Raw genomic sequence first — 13025 nt, 5'->3', positions numbered from 1 at the left:
CAAACTTAGCAGATAATCTTTGTTTCTTTGTATCTGAGCACAGAGCTACACAATGTGCTGTCTGTGCTGTGCTCTTCGAAACCCGATTTTTTATCGCTATGAGTCACTAATATTTCATACACACTTGTTTAGTAATGGAAATGTTTCTATACCACAGTATACACTCATGTTCTGTTCGTTCAGTTAGATATGGATTTATATAACCCATTATGTACGTGATATTAGTAACCATTACGTGTACATGATATTAGTAACCATTATCTGTACATGATATTAGTAACAATAACGTGTACGTGATATCAGTAACCATTACGTGTGCGTGATATTGGTAACTATTATTATTGTACGTGATATTAGTAACCATTATGTTGTGCGTGATATTAGTAACCATAACGTGTGCGCATGATATTAGTAACCATTACGTGTACGTGATATCACATTGACATTATTGTTATTTGCGTGATATTGGTAACCATTGCACGTTACATGTGATATTGGTAACAATAATGTGTACGTGATATGTGTAACCATTACGTGTACGTGTAAAACTTCGGTATGGTATTGCATGTGCCGTGATATTAGTAACCATTATGTATTGCGGGATAGTAACCATAACGTGTACCTGATATTAGTAACCATTACGTGTGTACGTGATATCGGTAACCATTGTGTGTACGCGATATTAGTAATCATTTTCGTGTACGTGATATCAGGTAACCATTATCTGTACATGATATTAGTAACCATTATGTGTGCGTGATATTAGTAACCATTATGTGTGCGTGATATTAGTAACCATTATGTGTACGTGATATCAAAACTAACCATTATGTGTGCGTGATATTAGTAACCATTACGTGTACGTGATATTAGTAACCATTACGTGTACGTGATATTAGTAACCATTATGTGTACGTGATATTAGCGGTACCTTCAAAGATCATTACGGTTGATATTTTGTTGTTCTAATTTTGAGCCACTGATCACGTGCAGTAAAGGCGGCCAGACAACTGCATGCGCCGAAACAAGTGTTTTCTAGCTTCTGAACCAATGACTGTCACTTTTATAACACTCCACAAAGCTCATGTAAAAAGAGAGTTAAGCAGTGCTAGGAGCTATGCAAGTCACCTGTACTTGTTTACCACAAGCAGTGCTATGTCCGGAGCTATGGAACTACCAATTACTTGTTTACCACAAGCAGTGCTATGTCCGGAGCTATGGAACTACCAATTACTTGTTTACCATAAGTAGTGCTATGTCCGGAGCTATGAAACTATCAATTACTTGTTTACCAGTAGGCCACGTCCGTCCTTATTGGTTGACAGATTTCTTAGAATAAACCTCTTTTTTAAATCAATAATTTGGTTTTTTGTATTTGATATACTTGCAACAAGACGATTTTTAATAGTTTTTAAGGATTGTTTATATTTGTTAGTTTTACTATAATAAATCATTTAACTTTGGTGAGTTTCGTTTGACGTGTTTGCTTGATGAAACTGTTTTCTAAAAGTACGATTCAGGTTTTGTGTTTAATAAAGTTGATTCCAGGAGTTAGTTCGCATATTTAAACTTTACCACATTGTTTTATTTTATATAACTAGAAAATATTCTGTATTTTTAAAGACTTTCATTGTTACATCCTTTTGAGAATCCTTACTGTTCGGTTATATTTTTAATTCGTCACCAGAGAGGAAAGTCAGCTTCGTGATTGGGTGATTGAATTATTGAAGGGGTGTTCGGTTTTGTTTTCAAGTAGTTATATCCTTGTTTATCCTGGTTATTAACAGAATAAAAATCAATTTTTCTAAGAAATTCTAGCGTATAGTGAGTGATTTGGACATTTTTACAGTATTTGAATAACAATAAAAAAGATCTCTACTGTTCACATAACAAAGACAAATATGTAATTTCAACCAAAGTTTCGATATATCACACTTACCTTGGCTTTCAATCGCACCTCTAACTTGTTGCATTAAAATTGTATTTTTTTGCGATTTCGTTATTTTTAATTTGGTCTTAGATGACTTTCACGTACAGGGTAGAGTGGAATTTTTCAAGATGCTGTCCTAAGACTTGATCCATTGTCTCGTGATGACGAGTGTAAATAATGACTAGAGAGGGTGAGAGAAAAATATTTATTGTTTCAAAGGTGATATAAAACTAACAAAACTTCCAAGCTGGTAGTTTTCAATATTCTTAACGTAAAACGAAAGAAAACTAGAGACAACGTTAAAACTACATTTCTGCCTAATCGGAAGCAGCTTCCTCCTTAACTGAAACAGATGAAAATAAGGGTAGAACCCACGCAAATGAAAGAAGTAAGATCGTCCTTCATGATATGAAATCATTCTGGCCGAGATATTTGGTTTTGATGCAGTTCGTATCTGGAAATATTCAGACCTAGTCCTACAGTTGCTTTCACCTCCAGCTTGTCTCTTATGTTAAAGAAAACTTTACTTCGCGATAAGTACCGTTCTTATAAAAAATAAAACCAATACCTCAAGTTCGAACCCATAGCTAGATCCTTGGCTACAGTCGGTATGTATTTATCAACTTAAGCTACGAGAATTAAACTGAAGGAAAGGTCTAATATAAGACTTGGTATTCACCGCACAAGCGTTTCTTATTCTGTCAACGACCAGATAAACAACAGAGAACACTTTCAGTTTCTCAAAATCAATAGATATTTCTATCTTTGTTCTGTCATGTTCCTTCAATACGCACTCTCGTGACGCACGTATAAAAGTTTTCTGTAACTTACGTTTCATTTTACGTAGAATTCAATGTACTATTTGCTTTCCGTTTTACAAGAAATAGGATTCGTTTGTTACAATATTTTTCGTTGTGTCTTAGTCGGACACACTTTTACAAGCGGTGATATTACCCCTGGAGTGACCAATAAGATGACATTTTTGTGTTAATTAATGAGGATCTGCTGTTTTCTTCCTTCACATTAAAACTGTTTTCTTTTATTAGCCAGTGTGTGTGTTGTCATGTTGACGTTGTGTGGTTCGTTTTCCCTTGTCCATTGGGTTGATGGGTACTTTACGCACCGAGAACTTCGAGAAATGAAGGGAAGTCGTCGAAATATCAGATAGTCTGTTGGTCATTTAATAATTACATATTGAAAAGTCCCGTTGAACTTTGTACTGAGTTTGTACTTGTTTTAAACTTTAAAAACTGTGAGTCCTATTGATAAAATATTTTCCATTGGAATTACTGAAGAACAATCCACACGTTCATAAAGTAAAAGATCTCAAGTGATTGTTTGCGGACAAACCGGTACAGTTATTGGTTAAATAGGCTCTGATACCTCTGGTTTTTCCGTGGCCACTGGAGCTGTTTTTAAACCTTGCCATGGATAGAGTTCGATAATCAATCGCAGTCCACACACATACCACCTTATTCGGGATAACTGGTCATTTGAGCCATGTCCATCTTATATCATAGTAGTATTCTTTACACACCCCATCACAATTAGCGGAGAAAATAATTATATATCTGTCTTCCCCCTGCCGCGAAACACAACTGTTTTACTTGTCTAGTTGTTTGACAGTCACTTCTTGTTTTCACCGATCTTACTAACAGTGACATCTGACGTCTTTATTAATGACCTTTCTGACAGTCACACCTGAGTTTTCCTGTCATCATCGACCTGTCTGATAGTCACATCTGAGTTTTATCCTTGACCTATTTGACAGTTACACCTAAATTTTTCTGTCATCATCAGTTTGTCTGACAGTCACATCTAAGTTTTATCCTTGATCTATTTGACAGTTACACCTGAATTTTCTGTCATTATCAATTTGTCTGACAGTCACATCTAAGTTTTATCTTTGATCTATTTGACAGTTACACCTGAATTTTTCTGTCATTATCAATTTGTCTGACAGTCACATCTAAGTTTTATCCTTGATCTATTTGACAGTTACACCTGAATTTTTCTGTCGTTATCAATTTGTCTGACAGTCACATCTAAGTTCTATCCTTGATCTATTTGACAGTTACACCTGAATTTTTCTGTCATTATCAATTTGTCTGACAGTCACATCTAAGTTTTATCTTTGACCTATCTGACAAGCACACATGAGTTTTCCTACTATCAATGGCCTGACTGACACTTACACCTGAGGTTTATCACTGGCCTGTCTGACAGTCACGTATGAGTTGCCTGTCATCAGTGACTTGTCCGATGCTTTTTAATAGGTAAACATATACCAAGTGTTTGAAGTGTCTGGAGTGTCTGTTTTTCGCAATTTGTGCCTTGACTTCCCAAATTTACCATCAGACCTCACGGAAGATGACCATGTCCAGTTTCTGGTAAGAAAATGAAGTACTCCACCAGTACAGATATGTACACTACTTAGGGTTAGACCCTAGATATGTACACCACTTAGAGATATACCCTAGATATGTACACTACTTAGGGTTAGACCCTAGATATGTACACTACTTGAGGAAAGACCCTAGATATGTACAATACTTAGGGTTAGACCCTAGATATGTACAATACTTAGGGACAGACCCTAGATATGTACACTACTTGGGGATAGACCCTAGATATCTACACTACTTAGAGTTAGACCCCAGATATGTACACTACTTAGAGTTAGACACTAGATATGTACAATACTTAGGGTTAGACCCTAGATATGTACACTAATACTTAGAGATAGACCCTATATATGTACACTACTTGTGGGTAGACCCTAGATATGTACACTACTTAGAGTTAGACCCCAGATATGTACACTACTTAGAGTTAGACCCTAGATATGTAAACTACTTGGGGAGAGACCCTAGATACGTACACAACTTGGATAGACCCTAGATATGTACACTACTTAGAGTTAGACCCTAGATATGTACAATACTTGGGATAGACCCTAGATATGTACACTACTTAGAGTTAGACCCTAGATATGTAAACTACTTAGGGAGAGAGACCCTAGATACGTACACAACTTAGGGATAGACCCTAGATATGTACACTACTTAGGGTTAGACCCTATATATGTACACTACTTAGAGTTAAACCGTAGATATGTACACTACTTAGGGATAGACCCTAGATATGTACACTACTTAGAGTTAGACCCCAAATATGTACACTACTTAGGGATAGACCCTAGATATGTACACAACTTAGGGATAGACCCTAGATATGTACACTACTTAGAGTTAGACCCTAGATATGTACAATACTTTGGGATAGACCTATATATGTACACTACTTAGAGTTAGACCCTAGATATGTACAATACTTAGGGTTAGACCCTACATATGTACACTACTTAGGGATAGACCCTAGATATGTATAATACTTAGGGTTAGACCATAGATATGTACAATACTTAGGGATAGACCCTAGATATGTACACTACTTAGGGTTAGACCATAGATATGTACACTACTTAGAATTAGACCCTAGATATGTACAATACTTAGGATAGACCCTAGATATGTACACTACTTGGGATAGACCCTAGATATCTACACTACTTAGAGTTAGACCCCAGATATGTACACTACTTAGAGTTAGACCCTAGATATGTACACTACTTAGGCATAGACCCTAGATACGTACACTACTTGGGGATAGACCCTAGATATGCACACTACTTGAGATAGACCCTAGATATGTACACTACCCAGGGATAGACCCTAGATATGTACACTACTTAGGGATAGATCCTAGATATGTACACTACTTAAGGATAGACCCTAGATATGTACACTACTTAGGGTTAGACCATAGATATGTACAATACTTAGGATAGACCCTAGATATGTACACTACTTAGAATTAGACCCTAGATATGTACACTACTTTGAGTTAGACCCCAGATATGTACACTACTTAGGGATAGACCCTAGATACGTACACAACTTAGGGATAGACCCTAGATATGTACAATACTTAGGGTTAGACCCTAGATATCTACAATACTTAGGAATAGACCGTAAATATGTACACTACTTGGGATAGACCCTAAATATGTACACTACTTAGAGATAGACCCTAGATATGTACACTACTTAGGGTTAGATCCTATATATGTACACTACTTAGAGTTAGACCGTAGATATGTACACTACTCAGGGATAGACTGTAGATGTGTACACCACTTAAGGATAGACCCTAGATGTGTACACTACTCAGGGATAGACTCTAGATATGTACACTACTTAGAGATAGACCCTAGATATGTACACTACTTAGAGTTAGACCCTAGATATGTACACTACTTAGGGATAGACCCTAGATATGTACACAACTTAGGGATAAACCCTAGATATGTACACTACTTAGAGTTAGACCCTAGATATGTACAATACTTAGGGTTAGACCCTAGATATGTACACTACTTAGAGATAGGCCCTAGATATGTACACTACTTAGAGATAGGCCCTACATATGTACACTACTCAGGGATAGACCCTAGATATGTACACTACTTAGGGATAGATCCTATATATGTACACTACTTAAGGATAGACCCTAGATATGTACACTACTTAGGGTTAGACCATAGATATGTACAATACTTAGGGACAGACCCTAGATATGTACACTACTTAGGGTTAGACCATAGATATGGACACTACTTGGGATAGACTTTAGATATGTACACTACTTAGAATTAGACCCTAGATATGTACACTACTTGGGGATAGACCCTAGATATGTACACTGCTTAGAGATAGACTCTAGATATGTACACTACTTAGGGTTAGACCCTAGATATGTACACTACTTAGGGATAGACCCTAGATATGTACACAACTTAGGGATAAACCCTAGATATGTACACTACTTAGAGTTAGACCCTAGATATGTACAATACTTAGGGTTAGACCCTAGATATGTACACTACTTAGAGATAGGCCCTAGATATGTACACTACTTAGAGATAGGCCCTACATATGTACACTACTCAGGGATAGACCCTAGATATGTACACTACTTAGGGATAGATCCTATATATGTACACTACTTAAGGATAGACCCTAGATATGTACACTACTTAGGGTTAGACCATAGATATGTACAATACTTAGGGACAGACCCTAGATATGTACACTACTTAGGGTTAGACCATAGATATGGACACTACTTAGGGATAGACTTTAGATATGTACACTACTTAGAATTAGACCCTAGATATGTACACTACTTGGGGATAGACCCTAGATATGTACACTGCTTAGAGATAGACTCTAGATATGTACACTACTTGGGGTTAGACCCTAGATATGTACCTTACTTAGCGATAGAACCTAGATATGTACACTACTCAGGGATAGACCCTAGATATGTACACTGATTAGAGATAGACCCTAGATATGTACACTACTTAGGGTTAAACCCTAGATATGTACACTACTTAAGGATAGACCCTAGATATGTACACTGCTTAGAGATAGACCCTAGATATGTACACTACTTAGGGTTAGACCCTATATATGTACACTACTTAGAGTTAGACCCTAGATATGTACACTACTCAGGGATAGACTCTAGATATGTACACTACTTAAGGATAGATCCTAGATATGTACAATATTTAGGGATAGAGCCTAGATATGTACACTACTTAGAGTTAGACCCTAGATATGTACACTGCTTAGAGATAGACCCTAGATATGTACACTACTTAAGGATGGACCCTAGATATGTACACTACTCAGGGATAGACCCTAGATATGTACACTGCTTTGAGATAGATCCTAGATATGTACACTACTTAGGGTTATACCCTCGATATGTACACTACTTAAGAATAGACCCTAGATATGTACACTGCTTAGAGATAGACCCTAGATATGTACACTACTTAGGGTTAGACCCTAGATATGTACATTGCTTAGAGTTAGACCCTAGATATGTACACTACTTAGGGTTAGACCCTAGATATGTACACTACTTAGCGATAGATCCTAGATATGTACACTACTCAGGGATAGACCCTAGTTATGTACACTGATTAGAGATAGACCCTAGATATGTACACTACTTAGGGTTAGACCCTAGATATGTACACTACTTAAGGATAGACCTTAGATATGTACACTGCTTAGAGATAGACCCTAGATATGTACACTACTTAGGTTTAGACCCTATATATGTACACTACTTAGAGTTAGACCCTAGATATGTACACTACTCAGGGATAGACTCTAGATATGTACACTGCTTAAGGATAGATCCTAGATATGTACAATATTTAGGGATAGACCCTAGATATGTACACTACTTAGAGTTAGACCCTAGATATGTACACTGCTTAGAGATAGACCCTAGATATGTACACTACTTAGGGATAGACCCTAGATATGTACACTACTCAGGGATAGACCCTAGATATGTACACTGCTTAGAGATAGATCCTAGATATGTACACTACTTAGGGTTATACCCTCGATATGTACACTACTTAAGAATAGACCCTAGATATGTGCACTGCTTAGAGATAGACCCTAGATATGTACACTACTTAGGGTTAGACCCTAGATATGTACACTGCTTAGAGATAGACCCTAGATATGTACATTGCTCAGAGTTAGACCCTAGATATGTACACTACTTAGGGTTAGACCCTAGATATGTACACTACTTAGCGATAGATCCTAGATATGTACACTACTCAGGGATAGACCCTAGATATGTACACTGCTTAGAGATAGACCCTAGATATGTACACTACTTAGGGTTAGACCCTAGATATGTACACTACTTAAGGATAGACCCTAGATATGTACACTGCTCAGAGATAGACCCTAGATATGTACACTGCTCAGAGATAGACCCTAGATATGTACACTACTTAGAGTTAGACCCTAGATATGTACACTACTTAGGGTTAGATTCTAGATATGTACACTACTTAGTAATAGACTCTAGATATGTACACTACTTAGGGATAGACCCTAGATATGTACACTACTTAGGGTTAGACCCTATATATGTACACTACTTAGAGTTAGACCGTAGATATGTACACTACTCAGGGATAGACCCTTTATCTTATTAAATATATGGTTTTCTTGGTCTGAATTATCTGGTAACATTACTGCTTTGTACGATGCTGTAAGAGCATCTACTCTGGAGAAATATCTCCCGTATCTCTGTACAGCAATTCTTCTGGACCCTCCTTCTGGTATCCCTTGAGAATTAGAATGAACGTGTCTTGCTTCATTGGTTACCAAAGTACGTTTTGTAAGATGTTTATTAGACGGAGTGTGATTGGCTGATACTGTGTTTCTTTATCAGACCTTACTCTGAACGTTATCTATTAGTATGTGTTACAAACACAACTGGATCAAAAGACGTGCGATCCATATTACTGAATCGTCAAGAACAGTTGAACTATATTATTATGTCACGTCAGTTAGGCTTAAAACAAACACGCGATAAGTTTACGTGTAATATATCTGCTGTGGTACACACAATACAGATATCTGTGACACCTATATATACTGTTGTTGCTACACAATACAGTAATTTATTAAATAATACTGTTGTTGCTACACAACACATTGTTGTTGCTATAGTACACACTGTTGTATAAAACGGTGTAGTTGCTACACGACACATTAATGTGTTAACTTAAGTATTGTTGATTGCGAAATGATTTATTTTTAACATTCTCGGTAAAACCGTATATTATGTTTGGTTTTTAACAATATTTTCTTGACTAAGCTTTGCACGAGAACATCACACGTTTTGTACAATAACTGGTCATTGTTACAATTTTCTATCCACTAAACGGTGAACAAGTCCTTCAAAACATATCCGATGTTGCACAATTACACAATATGTCCAAGCGCAGTTTATTTCTGTTGTATAATAAATCACGTGTCATCAGAATCATGACACTTCTGGAAAGTCTGTCAAGGAATAGCCACCTTTCCTGACACTACGTTTCCAAGTTCTCGTCGTATTGAAACGGTGGTTTCATCTTTATCTCAACTTTGTTTAATTGGAAAACTCATCTTCAAAATACGATCCACAACTCAGTTATGAATAGCAGGTGAAGATTTCTTTGTCTTTTATCAAGTTCACGTTCAAAAGTTGTTGCTTTTTTTCAATGTAACAGAAAGTCTATAAGTTGTACGTTAGAAAGAACGTGGTAAGATAAGTTGTACGTTAGAAAGAACGTGGTAAGATAAGTTGTACGTTAGAAAGAACGTGGTAAGATAAGTTGTACGTTAGAAAGAACGTGGTAAGATAAGTTGTACGTTAGTAAGAACGTGGTAAGATAAGTTGTACGTTAGAAAGAACGTGGTAAGATAAGTTGTACGTTAAAAAGAACGTGGTAAGATAAGTTGTACGTTAGAAAGAACGTGGTAAGATAAGTTGTACGTTAGAAAGAACGTGGTAAGATAAGTTGTACGTTAGAAAGAACGTGGTAAGATAAGTTGTATCAATAATTACATTTCTTACCAGACGTATTAAAACCCTAAAGTCCATATGGTGCCTCACTTGCTGTAAACACATCTCCTTTGTTAAGCTATAAATATTTAAAGACTAAAAATATTAGCGTACCGTACGTAATAATGTAGTCTTAATAAGAACCAACCTCACTTATAACACATGCAGTTATTGTTGAACTATGAACGATAACTTTTGAGTAACTTAGCGAAACCCAACAAAAGGGTGAGTCACAACAATCGAAAACATGTTATCACCTTTGCTGTCTTCCTAAAACAATGAAAATTCTGTTCACTGTTTATAAGAATTAATTATATTCCATCAGGCGCGTGATTTAGAAATAACCTATAGGGGAGAGGTAACAAAACATGTTTAATTAACCTGAATGTGACGTATATCCCCCACGCAGTGCTTCCCTTATGATCCTGTTTAGACTTCCATCACACGCGTCCGAGATAATCCATAATCTCTGAGCAAACAGTAAATCGGCCCGGCGTGGCAAAGTGGGTTAAGGCGTTCGACTCGTAATCTTAGGGTCGCGGGTTCGAATCCTGGTCGCGCCAATCATGCTCGCCCTTTCAGGCGTGGGGGCGTTATAGTGTGACGGTCAATCTCACTATTCGTTGGTAAAAGAGTAGCCCAAGAGTTGGCGGCGGGTGGTGATGACTAGCTGCCTTCCCTCTAGTCTTACACTGCTAAATTAGGGACGGCTAGCACAGATAGCCCTCGAGTAGCTTTGTGCGAAATTAAAACAAAACAAAACAAAAACAAACAACCAGTAAATATATGATGTTTATCTTTATCGATTTAGTTTAATATATTTCGAGAAGTGATACTCATAGCACAGAATCCTTTGAAATGACACTTGAAAATGATTAATATTAAGTGACTTCAGTATCTGTGAGATTCATTCTCGGTGCGGAGGCGTTCTTTCATATCATGCACAAAGGAAAGATGGGGTATGGAGAAGTGATGAGGTCGTCTGAAGACTATGGTTTGAGAATACATAAATATAATCTCCAACTCACCTTCGAGATTCGAGCGATCTTTCGCTAAATGAACTGGAACATTTCCCCGGAATATTTCAGCTTCGTCAACGACTATATGCAGTAAACATACACTTAATTTATTTATGATCGATTAACTTTATTTGTTCATGACTATATCCAGTAAAGATGTGATGAAAAATTAGTGCATTATATTACATTTAAGTTTGAAACATGAGTTCCTTTTTTAAACATATTGGACGACCAGGGCTCTGTTTTATGAGCCAGAGTCGTTATATCTCCCAGGTATGTTATTAACAAATGTTAACAAGTCTTACGGACTTTACAATGTATGTAAAACGAGTCGTTTAATTTCTTCGCAGGAATCTATTATTCTGATAAGATATCTTTATGAGTTTTTGTGTCATGATAGATATGAAATAATGAATATTAAATTACCTTTCGGTGTTAAAAACAATAGAAATAGAGCTAAACATATGGGTAAATAGAATGAACAACGCACATTACATAACTTCTACGTTATTAGGCGCTTTGGTCATTCTTGTACTCACCAACTGACAGTAAAAGTTTACGTATCATGACCTTTAGTATAGTAAATGCATCCTTATGAAATCCGGCAAGGTTTTGGAGTACATTATATATTTTTGTACTCCAGGAACTATACTTTAATGTATGTAGTTTTACTAAAGATTTGTTTGAGACATTTAGAGTCAAAGTGGGACCCAAACTCTGACTTTCTTTAGTGTATGATGGATGTCGTGTTAACATTAAAAATACTTTGATTTTATTTTACTTTTCAAATTTTGTTTCCATTTGTTTGGAATGAATTTTATGCAAGAATAGACGACAACTAGCTCAGCTATCCGTCCTTAATTTAACAGTAAAAGACAGGGAACATAGCTAGTCATACCACCAACTCTTGAGATACTATCTAATATACTGGTATTGACCCTCATTATATAACGCCCCACGGCTGAAACAGCAAGTATGTTTGGTGGGTCGGAGATTCGAACCCACGGCCCTCAGATTGTGAGTTAGACGTCCTATTCAGTTGACCATCCCTTCAATTTCCGTATTCTCTAGACTTTCCTAAATGAGTATCCAAAGTATCTCATTTCTCTTATTTTCTCTACCTGCTAAATATAAAAATGTGAAACTACAAATAACATTTCGAACAATTAATTTCGATCTAACAGTGTTAACCAAAAGTAGATGTGACGTAACAGTTCTCTTTGTAGGCTTAGCTTAGATATTTCAGGCTAAAGACACCAGGCTATGCTGTTCAGTTCTGTTGAACTTTATCGATGAAACATGAAACAACTAGATTACTGACTGGTTCTCACTTCTGTCAGGCCTCGCATGGCCAGATGGTTAAGATACTCGACTCGTAATCTGAGGGGCGCGGGTTCGAATCCCAGTCACACCAAACATGCTCGCCCTTTTCAGCCGTCACATAATAACGTTATGTGACGGTCAATCCCACTATTCGTTGGTAAAATAGTAGCCCAAGGGTTGGCGGTGGGTAGTGATGACTAGCTACCTTCACAATAATCTATCACTGCAAAATTAGGGGACGGTTAGCG

The 13025-nt window shown here is 36.8% G+C and overlaps 1 protein-coding gene across 1 annotated transcript in view; it reads left to right on the top strand.

The window, feature by feature from the left end:
* The window catches only part of LOC143241759 (uncharacterized), a 132175-nt gene extending 129077 nt beyond the window's left edge, over positions 1-3098 (top strand). The window contains exon 18 of the mRNA XM_076484981.1: positions 2977-3098. Coding sequence (XP_076341096.1) covers positions 2977-3098 — 122 coding nt within the window. The remainder of the gene's footprint in view (positions 1-2976) is intronic.
* Positions 3099-13025: the final 9927 nt, after the last annotated feature.

The sequence above is a fragment of the Tachypleus tridentatus genome, unplaced genomic scaffold (assembly GCF_004210375.1).
Source record: "Tachypleus tridentatus isolate NWPU-2018 unplaced genomic scaffold, ASM421037v1 Hic_cluster_1, whole genome shotgun sequence".
Classification (NCBI taxonomy): Eukaryota; Metazoa; Arthropoda; class Merostomata; order Xiphosura; family Limulidae; genus Tachypleus; species Tachypleus tridentatus.
This window is presented reverse-complemented; position numbering and strand designations above follow the sequence as displayed.